This window comes from Gracilinanus agilis, chromosome 1, assembly GCF_016433145.1.
Source record: "Gracilinanus agilis isolate LMUSP501 chromosome 1, AgileGrace, whole genome shotgun sequence".
Lineage (NCBI taxonomy): Eukaryota > Metazoa > Chordata > Mammalia > Didelphimorphia > Didelphidae > Gracilinanus > Gracilinanus agilis.
The window spans coordinates 363,808,744-363,833,088 of NC_058130.1; the positions used below are offsets into that span (position 1 = coordinate 363,808,744).

At 39.0% G+C, this 24,345-nt stretch overlaps 1 protein-coding gene across 2 annotated transcripts in view; it reads left to right on the forward strand.

Annotated features, from left to right (window-relative positions):
• Positions 1 to 3,829: 3,829 nt before the first annotated feature.
• The window catches only part of PLPP1 (phospholipid phosphatase 1), a 132,762-nt gene continuing 112,246 nt past the window's right edge, over positions 3,830 to 24,345 (forward strand). For both annotated transcript variants that reach the window (XM_044663938.1, XM_044663947.1), the window contains exon 1: positions 3,830 to 4,151. In XM_044663938.1, coding sequence (XP_044519873.1) covers positions 4,094 to 4,151 — 58 coding nt within the window. In that variant the 5' untranslated portion in view covers positions 3,830 to 4,093. The remainder of the gene's footprint in view (positions 4,152 to 24,345) is intronic.

Genomic DNA, 24,345 nt, shown 5'->3' on the forward strand with positions numbered 1-24,345 from the left:
TGGGTATTTCAGATCTTTGGCAAAGTGAAATATCTCTTCCTCCTAGAATGATTTAAAATCCAGTTATATCAATCTGGAAAGCATTTCAAACTATTGAAGGGATATCCATCAATTGGGGAATGGCTGAACAAATTGTGATATGTGATGGTGATGGAATACTATTGTGCTGTAAGAAATGATGGAAAGGATGTCTTCAGAAAGAGATGGAAAGACCTACATGAACCGATGCAGAGTGAAATAAGCAGAACCAAGAAAACACTGTACATAGAAACAGTAATACTGTGGACTAATCAAATGTGATAGTCTTAGCTCCAACTCAACAATACAATGATCCAGAACAATTCTGAAGGACTTGAGAAAAAGAATGCTATCTACCTCCAGATAAAGAACTGTTGGGAGTCAGAATGCAGATCAAAGAATGCGATTTTTAATTAAGTTTATTTTTTTATGATTATTTTCTTACAAAAATGAACAATATGGAAATGTTTTGCATAACCCAGATTGAATTGCTTACCAGCTCTGGGAAGGGGGAGGGAGGGAGAATATTTGGAACATATAACTCCAGAAAACTTATGCGAAAATTCGTTATTACATGTAATTGGTAAAAATAAAATATCTTTATTAAAAAAGTATATTGTTTCAAAGCAAACTGTAGGGGTCAACATTTGGGTTCCATACCATTTTGGTGGTGAGCTATAGTTTTGAAGAATAGAAATACTGACTGGATCAGTTAAAGAGAGTTATAAAGGGTTCTGTAGTAGAGGATTTGAATTCAAATCCTTTCTTTGCTACTTACTATCTGGGTAACTGGGGAAATCACTCTCATCAACTTACACATCTGTAGAGGTATTTAGGACAAATCAGGACCACTGAGGAAAAGGAGCCAGAAAAGACATGCCTTTAAGCTATAGTTGTTCTTTAGGCTGTAACTTAGATAAGAAAGGATTCCTCCCCCAATATGGTTATCATTAAACCTTGGGTCTTTCCTCATTCTAATGAGCAAAGAAGTCTTTGTGTAAGAAATAAAATTAGGACTCTGATCCTTATTTTTCATAGTTTATTAGTTACTTGGATATATATAGAAAAAAAGCCTATTCTATTTAGCCCCATGGGTGGTCTCAACCTGGCCACCCTAGCAGCTACCTCAGCACCACCACCTGAGATAGAGAGCCCACACTTTTTAACCTCTCCTTTCACATATTTGGGATCACACTCATAGGTCACAGTCCTGTGATCCACATCTGTGATATATGGATGATGCAAACTCATGCAGATACAGGTCACCAGATGCTGTGTTACCAGGGTGGGGAAGGGGAGAACTTTCTTCATAATTTGTAATATCATGACTGAAAGTATCAAACCTTCCTTTCCCTAAGTTATGCAGAATAGATTAGCCATAACTCTTTCTCAACTTGCTCACATCTGTAAAAGCAACCCTGATAATGTTCTTGTGTGAAATCATTTCATAAACATTATCCTGTGGGAAAGTAACACCCCCATGCTTAGTAATTTGCCTTCTATAAAAGTCTTTTTCTTTGTCATAATAAATGGAATTCATGGAGAACATGTCTCCTTGTCTGGCCCTTGCTTTATCTCTTCACCTTTATCTCTCTCCATCTCCCTCTTTCTCTCTCTACCTCTTTTCTCAAAGATGGAACTCTGACATTCATCTCACAGTGTCCCCATCACACAACTGTAAAATGAGGTGGTTGGACTAGATGTCTAGCCCTAAATCTTGTGATACTGTGACCTTCAAGTATTTGAAGAGCTCTCATGTAAAGTCAGGGAACAAAATTATTCTGCTTGAAATCAGGTAAGGGCAACTAGATAGAGCACTGGGCATCAGGAAGATTCTTTCTGAGTTGAAATCCTGCCTTAGACACTTACTAGGTGTGTCACCTTAGGCAAATCACTTAACCCTATTTGCCTCCACTCTTCATCTGTAAAATGAACTGGGAATGAAATGGCAAATCACTCCAGTTATATTTGCCAAGAAAGTTCCAAATGGGATCACGGGCAGGATTGAATAACAAGCTGGGTGGTAGTACTGGTAGGGGAAATAGGGTGGAAGTTTGAAAGAGGTAAATTTAGGGTTGAAATAAGGAAAAACTTCCTAACAATTAGAACTGTTCCAAACTGAAGTGGGCCTGGAGGTAGTGGGTTTCCCCTCTGAGGAATCTTTCAAACAAAGATTAGATCATCACTTCTCCCTTTGCATCAGCAGAAATGTCCCAAGTTGTGGCAAATTTGTTCGATTCTGCTGTGTACAGAGAAAGAGATCTGCTCTGGTGCAATGAATAGGTCCACACAGTTGGAATGACCAATTTATCTTAAATTCAGACATCACCAAGAATTGTACCATACACCGCCCCCACCCCTGCCCTTCAAGAAAAACAATCCCCAATCAGTCCCCAAACACAGGATGTTCACAGACTATGCCCTCTTAAGTTCTTCACTTTCTCCAGCAAGCATTTATGGATTGGATTTTGCTTTCCGTAGGAAAACCACCGAGAACGAAACGTTAAGTCATTTGTAAACTTGTATTGATCTATTTACTCATTTATGGATCTATTTTTATCAACTCTTTACAAGGGAACAAAGTCTCAACCTAATAATTGCTTTCCTTGTTTCCCCCTTATCCAAGCATATGCTTGTCTTAGGTTGAAGTCCACAGGTTAATTAACAGGGGTGGGAGTGGGAGGGTAGTTATGGTGCAAAGGAATGATCATTTACTCATATTTATTGTGTTCCTTTTTTTTAAACCCTTACCTTCCGTCTTAGAGCCAATACTATGTAGTGGTTCCAAAAGAGAAGAATGGAAGGATTAGGCAATGGGAGTTAAGTGACTTGCCCGAGGGTGGGGTGTGGTGGTGGTGGTGGGCCGCACTGCAAAGAAGTGTCCGAGGCCAGTGCTCCTACGTTCCTTTACAAACTTCTTTAAAAACCAAGTACTGGGTTTATTCCTTCATCTCCATCTCCCCCTTACCCCCCCAACCCCCAGGGTGTTTTCAACTTGAATTCTCTCTTTCGATGTTCGCTAAAATTCAGTTACTACATCAAACCGGCAGGTAGAGAAGTATCATTAGTCCCCTTCCTACAGAAGAAGAAACTGACCCAGCCATACCCCGGCCCGCGGTTTCTCCGGGTGTGGGAGGGGATCGCTGGCTCCTCATCGCCGATCCGCGCCCTTCTCGTGCCGCGTGGTGGTGGCAGTGTTTCCATGGAAACACCTGATCTCTTCGTCATCCCTCCCCTTCCCCTCCCCCCTTAGCCTGCGGTCCTCCCAAAGGTTAGTTAGCTCGAGCTTCCCATCCACTCCACCAGGATCGTCTTTCCTGGGCCTCGTGAGCCGCTCCCCTAGAGCCACAGACCCAGTCCCGGGCTCTGAGAGGAAAAGGAGTGGAGGTATCTCGATGGGAATCCCGTCCTCCAAACTCCAGGACCGGCCCTTGCCCGCCTAAACGAATCACACTCTCCTTTTTCCTCACGTCACTAGGGTTACGTACTTTAGCCTTGGGGGATCGGAGCAAGTAGAGGGGAGGAGAGAAGGAGCCTGAGTTGATTGGCTTTTTTCCCTTTGTCCCGCCCTCCTCTTCAAGTTCCCAGTCCTCCCCTTGGTCCAGGCGTACTGGAGGTCCCACCCCTCGCGGGTGTCCAGAGTCCTAGTTTAAGTGCACAGGCGCCCGCGAGGCTCGCGCGAGGGGGGTGTGATAGGGGGGAGGGAAGAAGGAGGGGGATGAGGGAGGGGCTGTAGTCGCCTTTCTCCTCCCAGCACCTTAAAGTGGGAGTCCCGGCGCGGGTCCGGGGCAGAGCGCTCTAGAGGGCGGGTAGTGCGGAGGCGGTAGTGAGCTTCTGCGGGCGGGCGGAGCGGGCCGGGCTGGGCTGGCGGCGGGGATCCGAGCTCTCGAGGCGCCATTGCTTTCGTGCGGAGCGCTGGACCTGTCTCCAAGAGGAGCAGTCACTCGGGGATCGCCCGCAGTCCCCAGCCCCGGCCCCAGCCCGTGAAAGCCGGTGTTTGCCCGGCGCTGCCCAACGCGCCGCTTCTGTTCCTACTGGCAGCCCTGCAGCGCAGCCGCCGCTGGGGCCCGAGACCATGTTCGACAAGACTCGCTTGCCGTTCGTGGCCCTGGACATGGTCTGCTTGTTGCTGGGTATGTATGTAGAGGCGCCAGCCCGCCTCCTCCACCCGGCTGTGCCCCTGTCTGTACTGCATGCAGCTCAGCTAAGCGTGTGTGTGTGTGTCTGTGTGTCTGTGTGTGTGTGTCTGCCTGTCTGCCTGTCCTGTCCGCCTGTGCGCACGCCCTTGTGCATCCGGATGGGCGTGTGTGTTGGGAGGTGTGCAGTATGAACTCTTCGTTTGGAGAGTGTGCATCTTAGGATGCGGGTGCATGTATGTGTATATTTGTGCTGGCGTCCCTGTGCATCGGGATGGGCGTGTAAGTATGCGTTTTGGGAGGTATTAAATAGAAACTCTTGGGTTGGGGAGTGCGAAATAGATTGCATGCATTTTAGGATTCGGGTGCATGTGTGTACGTGACTGGTTGTGTATGTTTGTGTGCTCCCTCGTGCATCAGTATGAGCGTGTATGTCTGTGTTTCGGGAAATGTAAACTATGAACTCTTGTGTTGGAGTGTAAATGGAGTGCATGCATTTTAGGATGCGGTGCATGTGTGTGGGTGAATGTGAGCGTGCTTTCGGTTATTAATATGAATGTTTGTGTTGGGGAGTGTGTAAATTAGTGCATGCAGGTAACATAAATATACGTGTGTCTGAGTAATTGCTAGCTTGTCTGTGTATGGGACATCTCCCCCCCCCCCCCTTCTTCCTTCTGCCCTGGCTTTGGCTCTCACTCTGCAGACTGTCCTCTCATTCCTTTGCTACCTCCCCTTCTCTCACCCCAAGGTGGGAATGTGGCCTCAACCAATTTGGCACTAATCAATCACCTTGTTTTACCTTTCCCTACCATTTCCTCCTCCTTACTCTTCCTACTCCTCTCAAACAAGGCAGGATGATCAATCACTCCCTTTTTACTGCAGAAATCTGGTCCCTGGCTAATGAGATTTAGTCGACAAAAACAGTGGAGAGTTGCGTTGGGAATTCCCAAGTAACAAATAGAAGGGTCTGATTCATCTCACTTGGGGGAAAATTTTTTCCTCTCCTAGACATTATTTCTGAAAACCAAGAATTTTCCGAACTAAGCTATTGTCTGGTTGTAGTTTCCAAGCTCCAAGCCTGAGTGAGGGACAGAGGTGGTTTGGTTCCTACGTGCCCCAGACCTGCTGTCTCCTCTGTGCAGATCCGGCCATGGTCTAGCTTTCCATCTCTTCTCTGACAGTTCACAAGGAGCTGTATAAATTCTTTGGTTGGGCGTTGTGCCTTCCTGATGGAAGTGTTATGTTTTCCTGGGAGTTGCCTGCTCTTCCTTTTTGTTGATCCATTAGAGCTAAAATTAGCTGGATTGGGGATATGGGAAGGTGTTGAATGGGTGTTGATTTAAACCTTTGAGTTTCTTATCTATATGAGGACTTGTTAATAAATACAAAATATCTAGAATAAGGCTGTTGTGTTGTGAACTGTTTATCTGGAAAAGGCAAACCTATTTGAGGAGTATAGTGTAGGAGTAGGAGTCAGTATATGGATGGATAGATGGATGGCATTATTAAGGGATATAAAATTAGTACTTATGACAAGGTTGAAAGGAGAAGTAGCTTTTCAATTTTGGTAGATTGTGTGGCATTCCTTGTTAATAGATGCATTCCCCAATGATGGTGATACTTAAAACTGAATATTTTGACTGCAAAGCACTGTCGGGAGATGAGAAAAATAATTAAGACTTGGTCCATGACTTCATGGAGTTTATAATTATAATATAAGGATTTACTATTTGAGATGTCAGATGTGCAGGATGCTAAACTATTCTCAAGAACATAAAATTGTGTTGGAGGTGGCTTTCACTTCATTAGTTTATAAATATAGGATGATTAAGCATGTTTTAGAAAAATACATTTCATTTTTCCATTTAGAGATTATACTACTTCATCTTGCTGCATTCCATTGTTTCTGAAGTTATTGATATATATCACTTAATGTAATTCAGAATATTGCTGAGGAAAAGGCAAATAAATAAATCTATTTAGCAAAATAGATCTATTTAGCAAAATGTTCCCTTTACTGTAATTAGGAACCTTCTTGCAATTGAGAAGTCAGGTACTGACTAATGTGGTTAGAATGTGCATGAATAGAATTTATTTTTTATTATCTAAACCAATGAAAGAGAATAGTGAACTGTAATCCTAAAATTATTTGTGTCAATTTATGAATGCGTTGTATGATTAAAAAAAACCTCCTTATCTCCTATCATATAATCAATACTGTGTATTGGTTCCAATGAAGAAAAGTAAAGGCTAGGCAATTGGAGTTGTGTCTTGCTCTGGGTCTCCCAGTTAGGAAGTATCTGAACTCAGATTTGAACACAGGATTGCCTGTCTCTAGGCCTTGCTCTGAATCCATGGGGCTATCTGGCTACCCTCTATGGCATGATGTTTTGCAATGGTTAATATTAAAATTATTTTGCATTCACAGAGAACAACCAATCAATAGCAGCAGGAAACTGGGATCCCAGAATCCCAGAATGAGTAGAAGAGAGAAGCTGTCTTGGGTTTAAAAATTACTCTATGTAGTAAGTAGTACACAGAGGAACATTGAAAATTGTCAATTTCTGAATTGTTTCTAATGGTGAAATAACTTTTCCTCTAGCTCCTTTAAGTGACCAACAAGGTTCAAGCACTATTGTTCCAATGAGAATCTGCATTCTTTGACTGTGCATATGCTTGACACTCAAAAATTTTATAGATTCAATTGAATATAATTCGTTTGTCCAAGATTGTACTAGAGGGCTAAACTTGTTAAAGGGAAAGTGATCATTCTGTATGACATTTTACTGTTAGGTAGGACTCTCTCTCTGTCTGTCTCTGTCTCTGTCTCTCTGTCTCTCTCTCTCTCTCTCTGTGTCTCTCTCTCTCTCTCTTTCTCTTTCTCTTTCTTTCTCTCTCCTTCCTCATCCACTTTTACCCCCCATATTACCTTTCTCCTTAGACTAAATACTGTGTATTGTTCCAAGGCAGAAGAGGAGTAAAGGCTAGGCAATAGGGGTTAAATGACTTACCCAGGGTTACACATCTAGGAGGTGTTTGAGGGCAGATTGTAACCTGGGATCTCCTGTCTTTAGTCCTGGCTGTCAATGCACTGAGCCTCCTAGCTGCCTCTTGGTGGGATTTTCTACTCTGAAGTCCCATGTATAATAATTAATTCACAGTGTGGTTCTGGCAATTCTGCCAAGTTCAGTTTCTATCCTTTTGGGACTTGATGGATCTTTGGGAGAAAGTGGTAAATTCTGAGATTATCATGTTGAATTTATTCTTCCATGAAATTATAACCCTTGTCATCTTTTCTATTTGTTGGTTGATGTTTTTTTTTGTATGACTCTACACAATGCCATGTGTTATAAGTACCCCAAAAGTACCCTATTACACATATAAATATTGCTGAGCCTCTGAGCTCTTAAGGAAGTGAGAGCAATTGCTTATCCTGAATAAAAGACATGATATGTTTAATGTTTAAAATTTTGCACCATTTAATATTTAATAGCATTTTATCTGTAGGAACAACCATCACAGGCAAATGAGCTCTTAAAAAAAATATCTCATATGGAATGGAAAAGTAGTGGAGGAGGAGAAGGATTTTTTTAAAAAAAGCATCTTGTTCTGATAGAATAATACCTCTCCTGTATATTGTAGTTGCTCATTAGTTCTACTTAGTATTGAATCTGGGAAAAGTCTCTTGTGTTTTCTGTGACATTTCATTAGTGTTAGAATTCTAGAATATGGGAGCATTTGATTATCCTGAGAAAGGGTCATATTTTGAATATACTTGGAACCGGAAAGTACCTTAGATGTCATTTTACTGATCTTTTTATCCCCCAAGGTTAGAGCTTCTGAGGACTTTTTTGATTGAGCTTGCTTGTCTTCTATTTCAGAGACCTGTTATATTTAGATATCTAATTTCCTTTTTTTTTTTTCTGTGTCTTCTGCCACAGCTATTGTTACTGGATGTCTGATTTTGGTGTCTGGTTCCTTTTTTCTTTGTGCTCCACACTCCAGGCCTTAAAAATGTCTCTTGCAGTGTATTTACAAGAGAAATATATTACATAGAGAGAGAAATAATATACTAGGTCAAGAGAACTAGAAATACAAATAAAATGACCTAATTCCTGATTAGGCAGTATTTAACATTTTTAAGCTTTCTACCTAGCTATAATATCTAGCTTTATCTGTCTTCATTCTGTCTCTTATCAGGAGCATTCCTTTGTAGCATCTTCACGTAAAGTTAATCACCTGCCCATTTTCAATTTCTTTACTCTCTGTCTCTTAGCCAGTCTGGAAACTGCTTGAATTCAAAGGATGGTGTCCTACCCTATTTCTGCATAATCAATTCTATAACTAGTTACATCTCTGAATTCTTCTTTTAATGGATTAAAATTTTTTTTGATATAATTTTCAGTATTCATTTTCTGACATTTTGCAATCTGTGTTCTTTCCCTCCCTGCTACCCCTCCTTCCTCCCCAGGATAGCAGGTAATATGATATGTTATAACATTTGTTATCATACAATACATATTTCCTTATTTATTATGTTATGATATTTGGTCATCATACAATATTATTGTTACTGTATACTATGTTCTCCTGGTTTTGCTCACTTCACTTTGCATCACTTCATATAAATCTTTCCAGGTTTTTTTTGTAATAATCTTGTCATTTCTCATGGCACAATAGTATTATTTTATGAGCACAACTTGTTCAGCTGTTCCCCAATTGACGGATGTCCCTTCAGTTTCTAATTCTTTGCCACAACAAAAAGAGCTGCTATAAATATTTTTTGTACAAGTAGGTCTTTTTTGCCTATCTGATTATTGCTGAAATCTTTCTTCTCTCACCCTTCCAAGACTCCCTCTCCCATATCTGTGGAAAATAAGAATATGGAAATAGTAAAAATAGTTTCTCCTGCAACTCAAAAATAAGAACATTTCAGTGCCAAACACAGATCTTCTCTAGAGTTTATAAAAATAATATATTTGCTTATGCCATGCCAAGAAAAAATAAGAGCAATGAGAAAGGGAAGAAGAAAAGGAATGAGAGAATGAGAATATATGTGCAAAAAACAGGGATAGAAATAGGATCTAGACATAGAATTTGACCTTATGCCATAGTGAATAGAAAGTTGGCCTTGGAGCCAGAAGGACTTATATTTAAAACCTACCTCAGACACACTGGTTCTGTGCTCCCCAGCAAAGTCATTTCACCCAGGCAACTAATTCTGGGTTGCAGTGTTGTTTATATCTGTCAGTCCAGAAGCACTTATTAAACACTTACTGTGCTCCAGGAACTGGGCATGGGATATCTGCCCTAAAGGGGCTCACTTTCTATCATCGTGTGAATGGTATACTTACCGGTATATCCAGGGTAAATGGAAGGTGGAATCGGAAGCCAGCCTTGCAGGGAGCCTGGAAAGCCTCGAGATGCAGCTGAGGAGGGACAGTACCTGGAAGACAGGCTGCCAGGAAAAGGCCCCGAGCCTGGCATCACCTCTATCCCTGGATCATCCTTGCAGACTGATGGAGGGCCATCCGCTAGTGTAGTGCGCCCCCTCTGGCGCCCTGCTACGGGCTGCTCAGAGTTCCTTAGCCTGCCACCTTGGTGTTAATTAGGAAGCTGTGTTAATACTTTTAGTTCTGGCGTGGATTATTTTTTATGGCATTTTCAAAAGTCAGCCATCACCTTCTTGCTAGCTCATCAAAACCATGACTGTCTTTTCCATTCACAAGGGTTTTTTTGGGCATGAGAAGCATTAGCGAATAGCAGAGAAGCATAGAAGAAATGCTGCCGTGAGTCTATCTGATGGTCCTCGTCCCAAGTTCTGTTTTTGTTTTTGTTTTTGATTATGATTTTTTTGGTGTAGGGAACTCCTGCTGAGGAAACTCTCCCAATCCCTTTTGGCAGCTGTTCTGCAGCTCACCCAGCTTCTTCGCGTCCTGAGGCATTGAGACAGTCCATGATTGGCCCAGGGTCATACAGCTAGTTTGTGTCTGTAAACATTATCACCGATGTGGGCATACAGACCTCGTGTCCAGGGCTGGAGATACAAAGACAGACAGAACATAATCTTAGCCATCTGGGAGCTCCCACACTAGCTGGGGAGACCAGCTTGTTACAGGCAAACCAAGGATAGGGCCAATTGGAGAGAGTCAGCAAGATGTAAGAACTGGAATTAAGCAGGATGCTAAAAGTGGGATTTTAGCTGAGACTTGAGGAAAAGCCAGGTTCTTCGGGAGGCAGAGATGAAGGAGGGAGAGAGCATTCTAGGTCTGAGGGGCCAGCTTTTGAAAATGCCCAAAGGTGAGGAATCACCAGGAGGGCAGGGTCTTTGGATTGAAGAATACCGTGGGATCGGAGCAACCAGGTGTCTCTTTTGGTGATGAGAGGTCCTGGGTTCAAATAGCCTCAGATACTCTAGCTGCAATGTCCTGGGCATGCCACTTATCCCCAGTTGCCTAGCCTTTACCACTCTTCTGCTTTGGAACGGATTCTAAAATAGAAGATGAGTTTAAAAAAAAAAAAGACTACTGCAAGGGTGGGTGTAAGGTAGTAGAAGACTGAGGGGAAGGATATAAGATGTGTCTTTTGGTTTGGTTTGGTTAAAAACAAAAACAACTACAAGAGGATTTGTGGTTTTGACCTTTTTTTTTAAATATTTATTTTTTGGAAAAGTTAACATGGTTACATGATTCATGCTCTTACTTTCCCCTTTACCCCTCCCCTTCCCCCCCTCTCCCCCATAGCCGCTTCGCATTTCCACTGGTTTTAACATGTGTCATTGATCAAGACCTATTTCCAAATTGTTGATAGTTGCACTGGTGTGGTAGTTTCAAGTCCACATCTCCAATCATGTCCGCCTCAACCCATGTGTTCAAACAGTTGCTTTTCTTCTGTGTTTCCACTCCTGCAGTTCTTCCTCTGAATGTGGGTAGCGTTCTTTACCATAAATCCCTCTGAATTGTTATGGATCATTGCATTGCTGCCAGTACAGAAGTCCACTGCATTCAATTTTACCACAGTGTTTTGGTCTCTGTGTACAATGTTCTTCTGGCTCTGTTCCTTTTGCTCTGCATCACTTCCTGGAGGTCTTTCCAGTTCACATGGAATTCCTCCAGTTGATTATTGTTTTGAGCACAATAGTATTCCATCACCAGCATATACCACAATTTGTTCAGCCATTCCCCAATTGAAGGGCATACCCTCATTTTCCAGTTTTTTGCCACCACAAAAAGCGCAGCTATAAATATTTTTGTACAAGTCTGTTTATCTATGATCTCTTTGGGGTACAAACCCAACAATGGTATGGCTGGATCAAAGGGCAGGGTGGTTTTGATCTTAAGTGGACTGAAAGCATCTAGCCTTGCCCATAGCCTTCAAAGATTTACTAGTTCTGGGAGAGGAGACTGAGTCGTGGTGGCCAGGCCTGCATCAGGAACACAGCTTGAGCTCTTGGTGATGGCACTCAATGCTGGCTACTGTGCTTGAAAATGAGGAAAGAAATTGCATTCCGTAAACATAACAGGATGCCAAAAGATATAATATATAAAGCACTTTATAAACTGGCACACTGTGTATCTGCTGCTGTTATTAGCCCATTGGATAGCCTGAGTCTTAAGTTTGACTTGGGTAGTTCTATATCCCTTAAATAGTATGTAGTGTTACTATTATATGTATGTTATAACATATACACATTATATGAAAAAAACACATTATATATTACATAACATAATCTTGTGTTGTAGTGTTTCTGATGTGAGACATTGAAATGTTGTGAAAAATGCCCACTTTAAAGCCTTCTTAAGGAGAGAGTGTGAGTTTGTATTTCTATAAAAGCACATGGAAATTAGGAAAATTTAGATCTACAGTAAATATTTTTAAGTAGAGGGAATCAGGGTTCAGTTGGTTAAAGGATTTACTCACAGTTTTGCAATTAGTAAGGTAAAGCTGAGATTCAAATCCAGATTTCTCCAAATCTAGTGTTTCTTTCAGGATGGCATGCTGTATCTGTAGCTTAGAATGGATTTACTTACTAGGTAAAGGATCTGGTTTTGAATCTCCCAGCTCTGCCACTGTAACCTTGGACAAGTCCATGTCTCTGAACCTCGGTTTCCTTTTCTGAAGTTAGTGACAGAATTGGAGTAGATGACCTCTATGCTTTCTTCTAGTTCTAAAATCTGTGATCCTTCTGATTTATTAAACTAAACTCCTGAGATATGGACAAGTGTGTCATGGGAGGAAGAGCTCTGGATTTTTTCATAGACCTGGATTTGGATCCCATTTTAGGTATTCACTAGTTATATGACTGGGAAAATCATTTAACTTTTTTAGACCTATTTCTAGCACTTAGCAAAGTGCTTGGAACACAGTAGGTACTTAACAAATGTATGTTGACTAATCATTTTCTTATCTTTCTTAATTTAAAAAAATTATTTAGTTTTAAATTCTTTTGACATTCTTTTAAAAATATTTTTAAGTTCCAATTTCTCTGTCCCTCTAGCCCCTCCTTACCCAATGAAAAGGCAATGTATCAGTTATACATGTGAAATCATATAAAACATTTTTATATTAGCTATGTCACAAAAACTAAAAAATAAAAATAAAGAGAAAATTATTCTTCAATTTGTACTGAGTTTATTATTTCTTTCTCTGGAGGTAGATAGCATTTTTCATTATGAGTCCTTTGGAATTGCCTTGAATCATTGTTTTGATCAGAATAGCTAAGTGTTTCACAGTTGATCATCATTACCATATTGCTGTTATTGTATACAATGATCTTTTGGTTCTTCTTACTTCACTTAGCCCATGTTTTTCTTTTCTTTTTTTTTTTTAAACCCTTACCTTCTGTCTTAGAATCAATACTGGGTATTGGTTCTAAGGCAGAAGAGTGGTAAGGGCTAGGCAATGGGGGTTAAGTGACTTGCCCAGGGTCTGTGTCTAAATGTCTGAGACCAGATTTGAACCCAGGACCTCCCATCTCTGGGCCTGACTCTCAATCCACTGAGTCACCCAGCCCTCCCCTCCCCCATGTTTTTCTGAAATTACTTCCCTTCTCATTTCTTGTAGCACAATAGTATTCCATAATAATGATATGCCACAACTTGTTCAGCCATTCCTTAATTGATGGGCCTCTCCTCAATTTTAAATTCTTTTGCCACTACAAAAAAGAGTTGTTTTAAAGACTTTTACACATATGTGGCCTTTTCAGTTTTTAAAAAGATATCTTTGAGATATGAGCCTGGTAGTGGTATTATTGGGTCAAAGGGTATGCACAGTTTTATAATCCCTTGGACATAGTTTCAAATTGTTTTCCAAAATAGTTTGATTAGTTTACAACTCTACCAGTAGTTCATGAGTATCCTAATTTTCCTACATCCTCTTCAGTATTTATTTTTTCTGATGGATAGTGGTATAAAAGTCTCTTTTAAGTCCCAAGTTTGTGACTCTTTGGCCTTCTCATTGGAAAATGACTGTCATGTTAGTGTACAATCATCCCACTTAGTCCACAAGTGTAATATTTTTTGCAATTGCTATTCTCTTTAGAGAATATTTATCTGCCACCTATGCCTATTCAGCATGGGTTTGCCAAAAGTGTTAAGCATCTTTTATTGATAGACTTTATAAATTGGCAAATCAGAAGAATGTTATAGTGTATCTGGAGTGTCCACATTGGGAATTGTCTGCTGTAAAATAACCCATGTGGCCATAAAAGCCCTCCAAACAAACCAACTAAATAGAAACACCTCTGATTCACCCCTGACTTCCCCCCAAATTACTAATATTTGCAAGAGATTGATCATTTAAAGTCAGAATCCCCAATCATATATCCATTGATCCATGTGATCAATCATATGTTTTTTCTTCTGTGTTTCTGCTCCCACAGTTCTTTCTTTGGATGTGGATATCGTTCTTTCTCATAAATTCCTCTGGATTGTCCTGGGTCATTGCATTGCTGCTAACATTTGATCATCCTACAATGTTTCAGTCTCTGTGTACATACAGTGTTCTATTTCTGCTCCTTTTGCCTCTAATCTGTTTCTGCAGGCCTATTCTTGGCCCTTTGCTAATCATCATTTTTATCAATGACTTGACTAAAGTTGGTTGAAAGCATACTTATCAAATTTGTAGATGATAGAAAAGAGGGAGTAATAGCTAGTGCATTGTACAAAGAACCAAGGCACTGTCTATATGAGCTTTAACAATAAGCTGAAAATAACAAGTTAACTTTTGAAGTGTCTAACATTTAGGTTTAAAATGAAGTGAATAGCTAAAGGATTCAGGGTTAGCTAGCTAATGTGAAAAAGAGCTTAGGGATTTTAACCAATTATTGATGCTGAATGAAACATCACAGGGATGTATGTGGATACTAACTAATCTAATTTGATCTTAGACTGAATTAATGGAGAATCATGTCTAGAATATGTATTTGTCCTAGTCAGATCATCTTTTGTTAATTGGAAGGTGCCACCACCCTAACACTCTCACACTGTCCCTCTCTATATCTAACCTGTTGCCCATACCTGTCAATTTTCAATTTTACTTTTATAATATTTTTTGCTCCCTCTCTCATCTGTCAGACTGTTATAGCTTGCTGGTTAGTTTTCCATCCACATCTCCCCAAAAAGTGCATATTGGGCCATGTAACCTGCACTCCCCCCTAATAAATTCCACTGGTTTTCTAGCACTTCTAGGATCAACTATAAAATTCTCTGTTTGGCATTTAAAGCTTGCTCTTCGTAACTTGTTCCTTCCTCCACCCGCACTCCTTTTTCCCCAGTCTTCTCATACCTTATAAACCTCCCTCCATATCCCTGATCCAGTGACACTGACCTCCTTGTTGCACCTGAAATAAAACATGGCATCTCCCCACTATGAATATTTTTTCTGGCCATCTTTTACACCCTGAATGCTTTCTCTTATTATCTCTGCCTTCTTTCCCCAAGTCCTACCTAAAATTCCACTTTCTAGAGGAAACCTTTATTAACCCCTCCATAATTCTTTGTTGATGAATTATTCTGTATTTAATTGTTTGCATGTTTTTTCCTGATGAGCCTGAGCTCTTTGAGAACTGGGGCTTTTTGCCTTTCTTTGTATCTCCAGTGCTCAGCACAATGCCTAGAACATAACAGATGACTTTATAAATGTTTATTGATGGACTACAGACAAGGATCTGGCTTAGGGCTAGAGTGCAGAATTCTGGAGATTTGGCAAACCCTGTCATTTGAAGTACAGATGAAGGAACTGTAGTAGTTGGTTAGCCTGAAAAAGAAAATATTTTGGGGAGGCATGATAAGTATCTTCAGATAGTTAAAGGGTTGTTATATGGAAGAAGGATTAAACTCATTCTTTTTGGCTCTGGAGGGCAGAACAGAACAGAAGGTATAAATTAAAAGGATGTAATATTTAGCTCCATTTAAGAAAGAATTAAAAAAAAAACAACCAGAAGGAGTTATCTTACAAGACATTGAGCTTTGCCATTAGTGGAAATGTTTAGCCAGAGTATTGATGGCCTTTTGTCAGAGATGTCGCAAAGGGAAAGAAGTGTGATATATTGGGTGGGAAATTGGCCAGGGTGATGATTTTTTCATAAGATCATGGTTTTAGAGTTAGAAGTTAGCTTAAAGATCAGAACTAGGTTCTTTGACTTAGTTTGTTCCTTCCAGCTACCGGGTGAGTAAGAAGGGCAGGTATTGTATAATTTACAAATGAGAAAACTGAGGCTCAGAGAGGTTAAATGAACTTGAAGATTAGAGAGGTGGGAATACATAGAATAATCTTTGGATTATTCCTAGTTTAGTATTTTTCCATTATATCGTTTTTCCTAGTAATAATAATAGACACTTCAAGGTTTACAGAGAACTTGGCAGACTTTATCTCATATGATCCATGCAGTATCTGAGGCTTTGAGTTAGGTGAAGTTACTTGCCCAGAATGACTACAGTTTGAAAATGTTTTGAGTTTTCATTTGAACTTGGGGCTCTCTCATTTCATCTCTGCTTACTCATTCCATTATACCAGGTCACCCATGACTGCATCTTTCCTCCACTAACAGCTAACTAATTTACCACAGATCACTTTGTTAGTTCAGTCCTATAATTTAATTACTGTGTAAGTAGCTAAGTATAGAGTTTGGGTCTTAATGCTGTATAACCCACTTTTACCTCAAGCAGAGCAGTTTTCTTAATCTGTTCCTATAAAAAGAGATATTAACTTCTTAGCAGTCAAGGTGAATCTCCCCTCCTTCCAACCTGATGAATTAATTCTATACTGGGTGGTGATTTATTTTTCTTTAACTTAATCTATGTGGGCAATCAAATGAGTAATAGAGAAGCTTTCAGGCAGCTGAGCTTTAGCTGTGGATTTGTTTTCTTCCTCTGTAAATATCTTTTTTTTATGTGTTAATGAGACGGAAGGGAGCTTCTTTGAGGGGACCTGTTGTGAGGCAGGTGAACTTTTCCTTTCCTTAAATATGTGCATTTTCATCAACAATCTCTGGAGCCAAAATCTGAGGCTTGAAGAGAGAGTCTCTTTTAAAATTTGGCTCTGATTTTGTTTCATACAGTTGAGCTTTTACTAGGTTTTCCTTGCCAGAATAGACCATGGAAACTTTTCAGAGACTTGTATTTTTTACCCTCTGTGAATTTTAAGAAATATAAACATTCCCAATCTGGAATTATGTGAGCTGTCATGAATAATGGCTCACATTTATACACTTAAGGATCATTATTAAATCTCTTCCCTTTTTAGTCACCTTTGGCAGTAAGGTTTTCACATTTATTATCTTTCAGAAAGTTTAGGATATAGTTGTATAACACTTAGATGAGAAGTAGAAGTAGTTTTACATTTATCCTTTTATTAAAGAGAGAAAAGGTGACAGCAGAAGTCAGTAACTCCCAGATTTTACTTTACCAGAATTATGAACCTTTGGTCACAGTTTCTACATGCGGCTTCAACTCTTACTGAAAAGAACTTCCAAAATTGTTGTTGTTGGCTTTCTACCGTAATTTAGGTGGCAGGATTGGACAACTGGAGAGGAAAATTTACAACCAGGTTTAGAACTGCTACAGCATATGCCATAATTAGGGTCTTATATAGACTCTCACTATAGTATTCTATTTGTGTCTCCCTCTCTCACACTCTACTCTCATCCTCTCAAAAGAGCTTCTAATTTGAAGGATTCTGGAGGTGCTAATTACAAGGATTCTTTATTTTGCTTTTTTATGTTGAAAGATTAGGAGTAGAGACAGGGGCAAGGGCAATGAAATGTGGACTTTGACTTACTTATTTTATAAAGCTCAGTTATTTCAACCATTTGAATAATATTCTGGGATGGGGAATAATATCTAAATTTTGGATTAGGAATGAAAAAACCGACATGTTCTAGTTTTAAGGCAAACATGTTTTGAGTCTACAAATTTTACATTGTAATAGTCAAATATAAATTGTAGCATTCTTCAAATGATGACAATTTAATTTATATCAGCAGTACCTTTCAGAGTATGTACTTAAAATATTTGTTGTATATTGAATTGAAACTCATCAGTTTAGGTCTGTGGTGGTATCTTTTTCAATATATACAATAGTAGTTTGACATATTAATGAATTTTAAGATAATTGGTTGCATTGTCATGACATTTCTTTATTTTCCTTAAACTTTGTTAGTGAGTTAGTGTTAGAAAAAGGGAATATTAGAGAGAATAACTTTTGGGTAAGTTATACTTTGATGTATAGGTATGCACCAATAATAATAATAGCTAAAATAAAATTTCCTGATAATAGTTGATAACACTTACATAGTGCTTCAAAGTTTCCAAGGCACTTAGCATCCTTTTTTTCATTTTGTACTCACTGAAGACCTTTTAGGTACAAGTGCTGTTATCTTCATTTTATAGATGAGGAAACAGGGGCAAAGAAAGGTTGAGAGATCTGCCTATGATTGCAGAGGGAGATAAGGGTCAAAGGATGAAATCAGATGTCTTCTTAGCTCCCAAATCCAGAACTCTGTCTTTCAGAGAAAGCCTCTCTATACCTGTTCTTGTCTCCAAAGGGCTTAGTTTCTCGATATTAAGATTATTTAGACTAGAAAATAAAAGTAGAGAATCTTTTTTTTTTTTTTTTGGTCTGTCACACTATCATAGCTTGTTATAAAGAAAGAAAAAGAGGAGGGATCTTATTTCAGGTCTTTTAAAGTTGAATTACAAGAAAGCTTTATGTATGGCATAATAAAATAGAGATTGTATGTGTGCATGCACATAGATGTATATGTCATGTAATATAGAATATATTTCATCTTTTGTGTAACATGCATGACCATAAGTGGGGTGAACTGCCACACAGAATTCCATTTTAAAATTAGGACTTTAATAGATCTACTTATAGTGGACTCAGGCCACCTCTATTGATCATAGGTAACATAAAAAAACTCTACAGTGTTTTAATCCCTTGATTATAGTGCTAGAGCTAGAAAGGAATATCAGGGGCCATCTAGTCCAATCCCTTCATTTTACAGAAAAGAGAACTGAGACCAAAGAGGGTTAAGTGGTTTGTTCAAAGTCTTTACAGGTAAAAGTAAGATTCCAAAATAAGACTTTTTTTAATGTGACCTGGGACCTGTGATTTTATTGAGATGAAAGGAATTCCTGGGGAGGAAACTGTACCAGTATATATCAGCACCTGGGGCACTGAGAGTTTTGCTAAGAGTTTTAGGGATTCTTTATGCCAACAGTAGTTCCCTATACCTACTATACCAAGGTCTGCATCAGTTGCAGTAATTAAAAAGAAGTACTTTGGTATCTCTTTTTAAAATTTGTGTATGCTGGTGTGACTATGGGAATCTTATCTTAAAATATTTTTTGTTATTATATTTTGGTTCTTATCTACAGGTTGAGGCTGGTCCACAAATGTAACAAAAGAATTTAATAGAAAGAAGCAAGCAAATTATTTGGGTCAGGTGATATAGTAGAGCCCTGGAGTCAGGAGGACTTGAGTTCAAATCAGGTCCCAGATGCAACTTTATGACCCTGGGCAAGTCACTTAATCCTTTTTGCCTCATTTTCCTCAGCTGTAAAATGAGCTGGATAAGGAAATGGCAGTATTTTTGCCAAGAAAATGGGGTCATGAAGAGTTGGACAGTACTAATCGACTAGACAGCAACAAAGCAAACTAGGACAACCTTCCAATAAAATCAGGTTACTTCATATAAACGTTAAATTCTCTAGTTGTCTTGATTTCAGAAATTCTGACATTGCTTTTTGAAGTTTGGAAAAGGAGTAGATTTTGAAACCCTTACCTGTGGGTAACTATTGCGATGGAAGCTTGTATCTGATTGGAGGAAAACCCTCCTTTTACTTTGCCTAACTCAGGAATTCTTCGAGTTCTTAAGTAGTAAGACACAACAAACTGTATTTTATATTTTGAGATAATGCTTTTTGGTTTTGCCTGGGTTTGTTAAGGATCTTGTTTCTTGACATACTGTTACTTTTATGTAATCTAACCTTTGAGCCTCACAGGGTGAGTTTGAGGACCTTTGTGCTCATCCATGATTTAGGATGATTTTATGTAATGCATATAGAATTCAGAGTCATTCTTACTTAGTAAGCTATTTTTAGAAGATGATACTGTCAGATGTTATATTTAGTACACAATTATCACAGCTTGGAAACAATGTATAATTCCCAGGGCTTTTGTAGAGTGGGATATCCAATAAAACAGATGGTCAGTTTTCAAATGGTTATATCTGGTTCATTTTTTTTTTTTTTTTTAGTCTTTTGATTTGGTTAGGCCAAGAGTATCACATGAAATATTTGACTGCTGGAAGATTGAACAATCAATAGCTACAGGAATTGACTTAAGGGTGACAAGTGCTGGGGCAGTTTCTTGTTTCTATGTTTACATATATGTCAACTTTCTTTTCTTAACCTTTTCTCAGTGTCAGTTGTTTTTTATGGTTTGATTTTGCAAATGCCAAGGTCTTCATTCAAGTTGTCAACTAAGAATGAACCTTGTTAACTTGGCAGAAGGTATTATCACTGATTCCAGCTTAGAACCATGGTATTCCATAGTAACTGGTCAGGTTGCAGTATATGGGCCAATCACTAGTGCACATTTTAATAACAATTCTTAGTACTATTCACTTTGTCTTCTAAAATTCCCCCAAATCATTCCCTACTAAGGTCTGTTTGACAGCTCACATGCACAATAAGTAATTCCTTATTTATTCAGTTGACACTTAAAGCTTAAGTAAAGAAAATTTTTCTATTTAAATTCAATGGCTCTGTATCACAGGTGAGGCAACAGATGGAATGGATTTGTTGAAGTAGATAAGCATTAGAGATAGAGACTTTGAAGTAATATTAAGGGAGGAGTTCTTTTCTTTCTTTTTCTTCTTTTGACTTTTCTTAAAAAGTATTATTTGCTTTGGTAGAGAGGGCTTTTGCTCAAGAAAATCTGGTGTTGAGGTCTGATTTTTTTGTAATAAACTGAATACAAGTGTTCAGGAAGGAGGTGAGAAATTATATGGTAATAATCTATATTTTTTCTTTCAGAACTCAAAATTCTCTATAGGCATCATTTTTGTTTTTTAGACTTATATAACAGAGCAGATTTAGTGCTAGAAGGGACTTATGCAGTAATTTCTTTCAAATCTCTTATTTTACAAATGAGGAAACTAGAGCTGAGGTATCACAGTGGCTGGAATACCTGGCTTGGCGTCAGGAAGACCTGAGTTCACATTTGACCACAGACACTTACTAGCCATGTGATGCTAGGCAAGTCATTTAACTCTGCTTGTCTCAGTTTCCTCATCTGTAACAATGAGCTGGATAAGAAAAATGGCAAACCATTCTTGCCAAGAAAACCCCAAATGGGGACAATGAGATTCAAATATGACTAAACAACAAATGGAAACTAAGATCCTTGAAGGGACTAGATCCAGGCTCATTGTGTTTGAGAAGGGATTTGAATCAGGTCTTCCTAACTTCAAGTCTGGTGCCTATGGTACTTAACTAGTAAAAAGGAACAGTCCTGGCAGAAACAGGCCTGTGATAATTTGTGCTCAGGAGCTGCTCAGCAAGAGATTATGTGTTGGGCGTCTTGAATATTAATTTCATTGTAATGAACCCTAAAGTTATGTAAGCCCTAAAAAGTGAAAAATTGATTGGGGTTTAGATTGGTAGGGAGACCAACTTTATTTTAGAGAATGTGTAGGTATATGCTTTATTTAAATTCCAGTAGTACTTTTCAAGAAAACCAGAGGCCTTTCTCCTCCCCCTCCCCCTTGTGCCTCCCCCCCTTTTTTTTGACAGATGAGGAAATTAAGGCTTTGAAACCTTGTGTCTTGATTTGATCAGGCTTGTTTGGGGAAACTTAATTTATTCAGGTAACTCTGTAATGTGGGCAGAAAGGAAACTTTCCAGATGGTTTGGGTAAAAACATTTTGTGAGCATGCTACTAAACTATCCACTTTGGCACTGCAGGAAGATGTAATCCCCCCCTTTCTCATTCTACTTCCTAATGAATCTCCCTTTGCAGTGTTATTGACCTAGAGTAGCCTTGGCCACTGCTAGAAAAGGGTTGGAACTGGAACTAGAAATTGAACCCTGCTTGTCTGGTCTTTTTATCATTCAGGTCACTTGGGGGAATGTTTTCATTAATTCTAACCTATCATTGTCAGGAACCAGACACCACAGATCTTCTTTTTGGGCTGCTTGGTGGCCACCATTCCCACAGGCAGTGGGTAGGATATAATAAATTGGAGGAGTTTATGGTCAGAGAGATAGTAAGGAACTAGAAATAAAGAGTAAACAAAAGGGGTGTGGCATTTGCATCTGGGTAGGAGGGAATGGGGATGGGGTGGTTTGATGAGGAAAACTTTGAGGGCTTAAGCTGAAGCTATTTTTTATATCTACTTGCTTGTTACTTTTCGGAAGAGCTGAGTCAAAAGAAAATGAAAAACATGATTGAAAAGTTTACATCAGTTTTCATCATATTTTAAAAAGGTAGTAAAAAATAAAAAGTGACGATAGAAATACACCCCATGTAGAAAGTTCAAGAAATAGCTGGGGGACATGTAACACATGATTTGGTTTCACTTTCTTAAAGGGTGGGAGGAGATGGGGAAAGAGGGAGGAGAGTCACTAAAATTATTTTCTCTTACTGATTTGAATACCTGGGAAAGTTTTTCTGTCTGACCCAGTGACCCAGTTGAGAAAAGTTTCCTAAAATATGATATTGTCAAAACTTGTTAGGCAAGTTATGGATAATAATGAACTTTAGGTTGGGTATGATGCCTAACTTTATGACTCATAAAGTGAGATTCAAGGTGCTGGCATTGCAGGCAGTCTGATTATTAACTGAGTTGGGTGACCAATGAGGAATTTCCTTTCACGTAGTACTGTTACAATTTAGGTTTCCTTAGCAAGTAATGGATATTTTCTTTTACAAGATGGCTCCCCAGTGCCCACCAAAGTGTAAAATCATGACATTGACATTTGAGGCTTTTTGCAGATTGGTTTACATCTCCCAGTTGTCCAGGCTGGTTCCACTCCCTCTCATCCATTCTATATTTCAGACAAACTGGAAGTTATTCCATGTCTGTATTTGTTTTGGAGTCTTCTGAACTTCCTACTCCCTCCCCACCTCCTCCCAGGCCCTTTTATCTGTTGAAGATCATCCCCAACTATAAGGCTCAACTCCAATACCACCTTCAGCTGAGAGGTATTTCATAGCACTTGGATCACATTCAGAGTGGTATGAGAAGTTAGAGGCCATCGAGTCTAATTTCCCTTGTCTTAAAGATATGAAGACAGCAACAGGAGCGGTTCAGTGACCTGCCCTAGGTCCCATTAAGTAGTAGGTATAGCAGAGAAGCAGGAGCTCTCTTTCTTCAAATTTATTTAACTTTTATAGAGTTGTTCTCCTTTCTTGTTTCTCCATTCTTTTTTGTTGGATTTAGAATTTTTTAAGAGCCTGTGTCTTGTCTGTCTTTGTATGTAATCAGTTCAAATGAGAGTTGGAGGGAAGCAAGATTGCAAGTTATGGACACAAGCCATGTAGAACCTGGTTAGTGAAAATAGAAGAAGTACTTTGAGATTAATAGCAGCAAAAAGGATATTTCTGGGAAGCTGGATGTGGGCAGTAGCTTCCCAGCAAGAGATCACATGGTCAGGACTTTGGTTATTAAATCATTTGGGATAAATACAAGAAACTCAGTTGCAGGAATTCAGATTTTTGAAAGTGAGAAATTTGATATGAGGTTCATATCAGCAAAGAAGTTGGATTTATTCAGGAGAATATAGCAGTAGAAAAGAGGACAGGGATTTTATGGTAATTCCACTTAAACAAAGATAACTATATGTTTTCAAGAATTAAAAAGTGTAGTGACTGAGAGATTTTGATTTTGATGTATTAACAGCTCTGTTATAAGCAGCAGTCATATTTTGGGTTTGGACTGAACAATAAGTTTGAAGTAGTGCTACTTTGACAAGTGTTTCATTTAGGAACAAGAGTGAGGGGCAGGGCAAGGATAGCTGGTATGGGGAAAACAATTGATTTGGGCCTAGCGACCATCTGGGTTTGTTCAGCTCTTTAGGCCTGTCCCACAGTTAACTGACATACAAGAATGATAGAGATTGATCAAAGATATGAACAATTTTCAAACTTTTCAAAAGAAGAAATCAGATGCTCAAAAGTCATATGAATAATGAATGCCCCAAGTCACTAGAAATAAAAAAGTAAATTAAGACAATACTGAGATTTCAATTGCAGAATTGGCAAAGGTGATTAAAAAGAAGTCAATATTTTAAACATGGTTGTTGTGAGAATCAAGTGAGGTAATAATTGTTACGTGCTATATAAATGTTAGCTGCTATTATTATTGTTATTAAATAAGTTTTGGGAAAATTGTCACATTAATTATACTGTGAGAGAGCTATTAATTGGTTTAATGGTCCTGGAAGGAGTTTGGCATTATGCAGTCAAAATAATTAAGTTTGCTAAAACTTTTTGTCTCTGTGATAGCATACGTATGTGATGAGGCACACGCTGGCTCCACATTCACCAAAATACTTCTAGCAAAACATGCTAGGACAAAAATGACAACAAAGTGCAGACTTATTCTTTAGGCATAAAGAATATCACTCTTCTGCAAGACATGACAAATATGAATAACTCAGAGAAAAATAGAAAGACTCTGTGA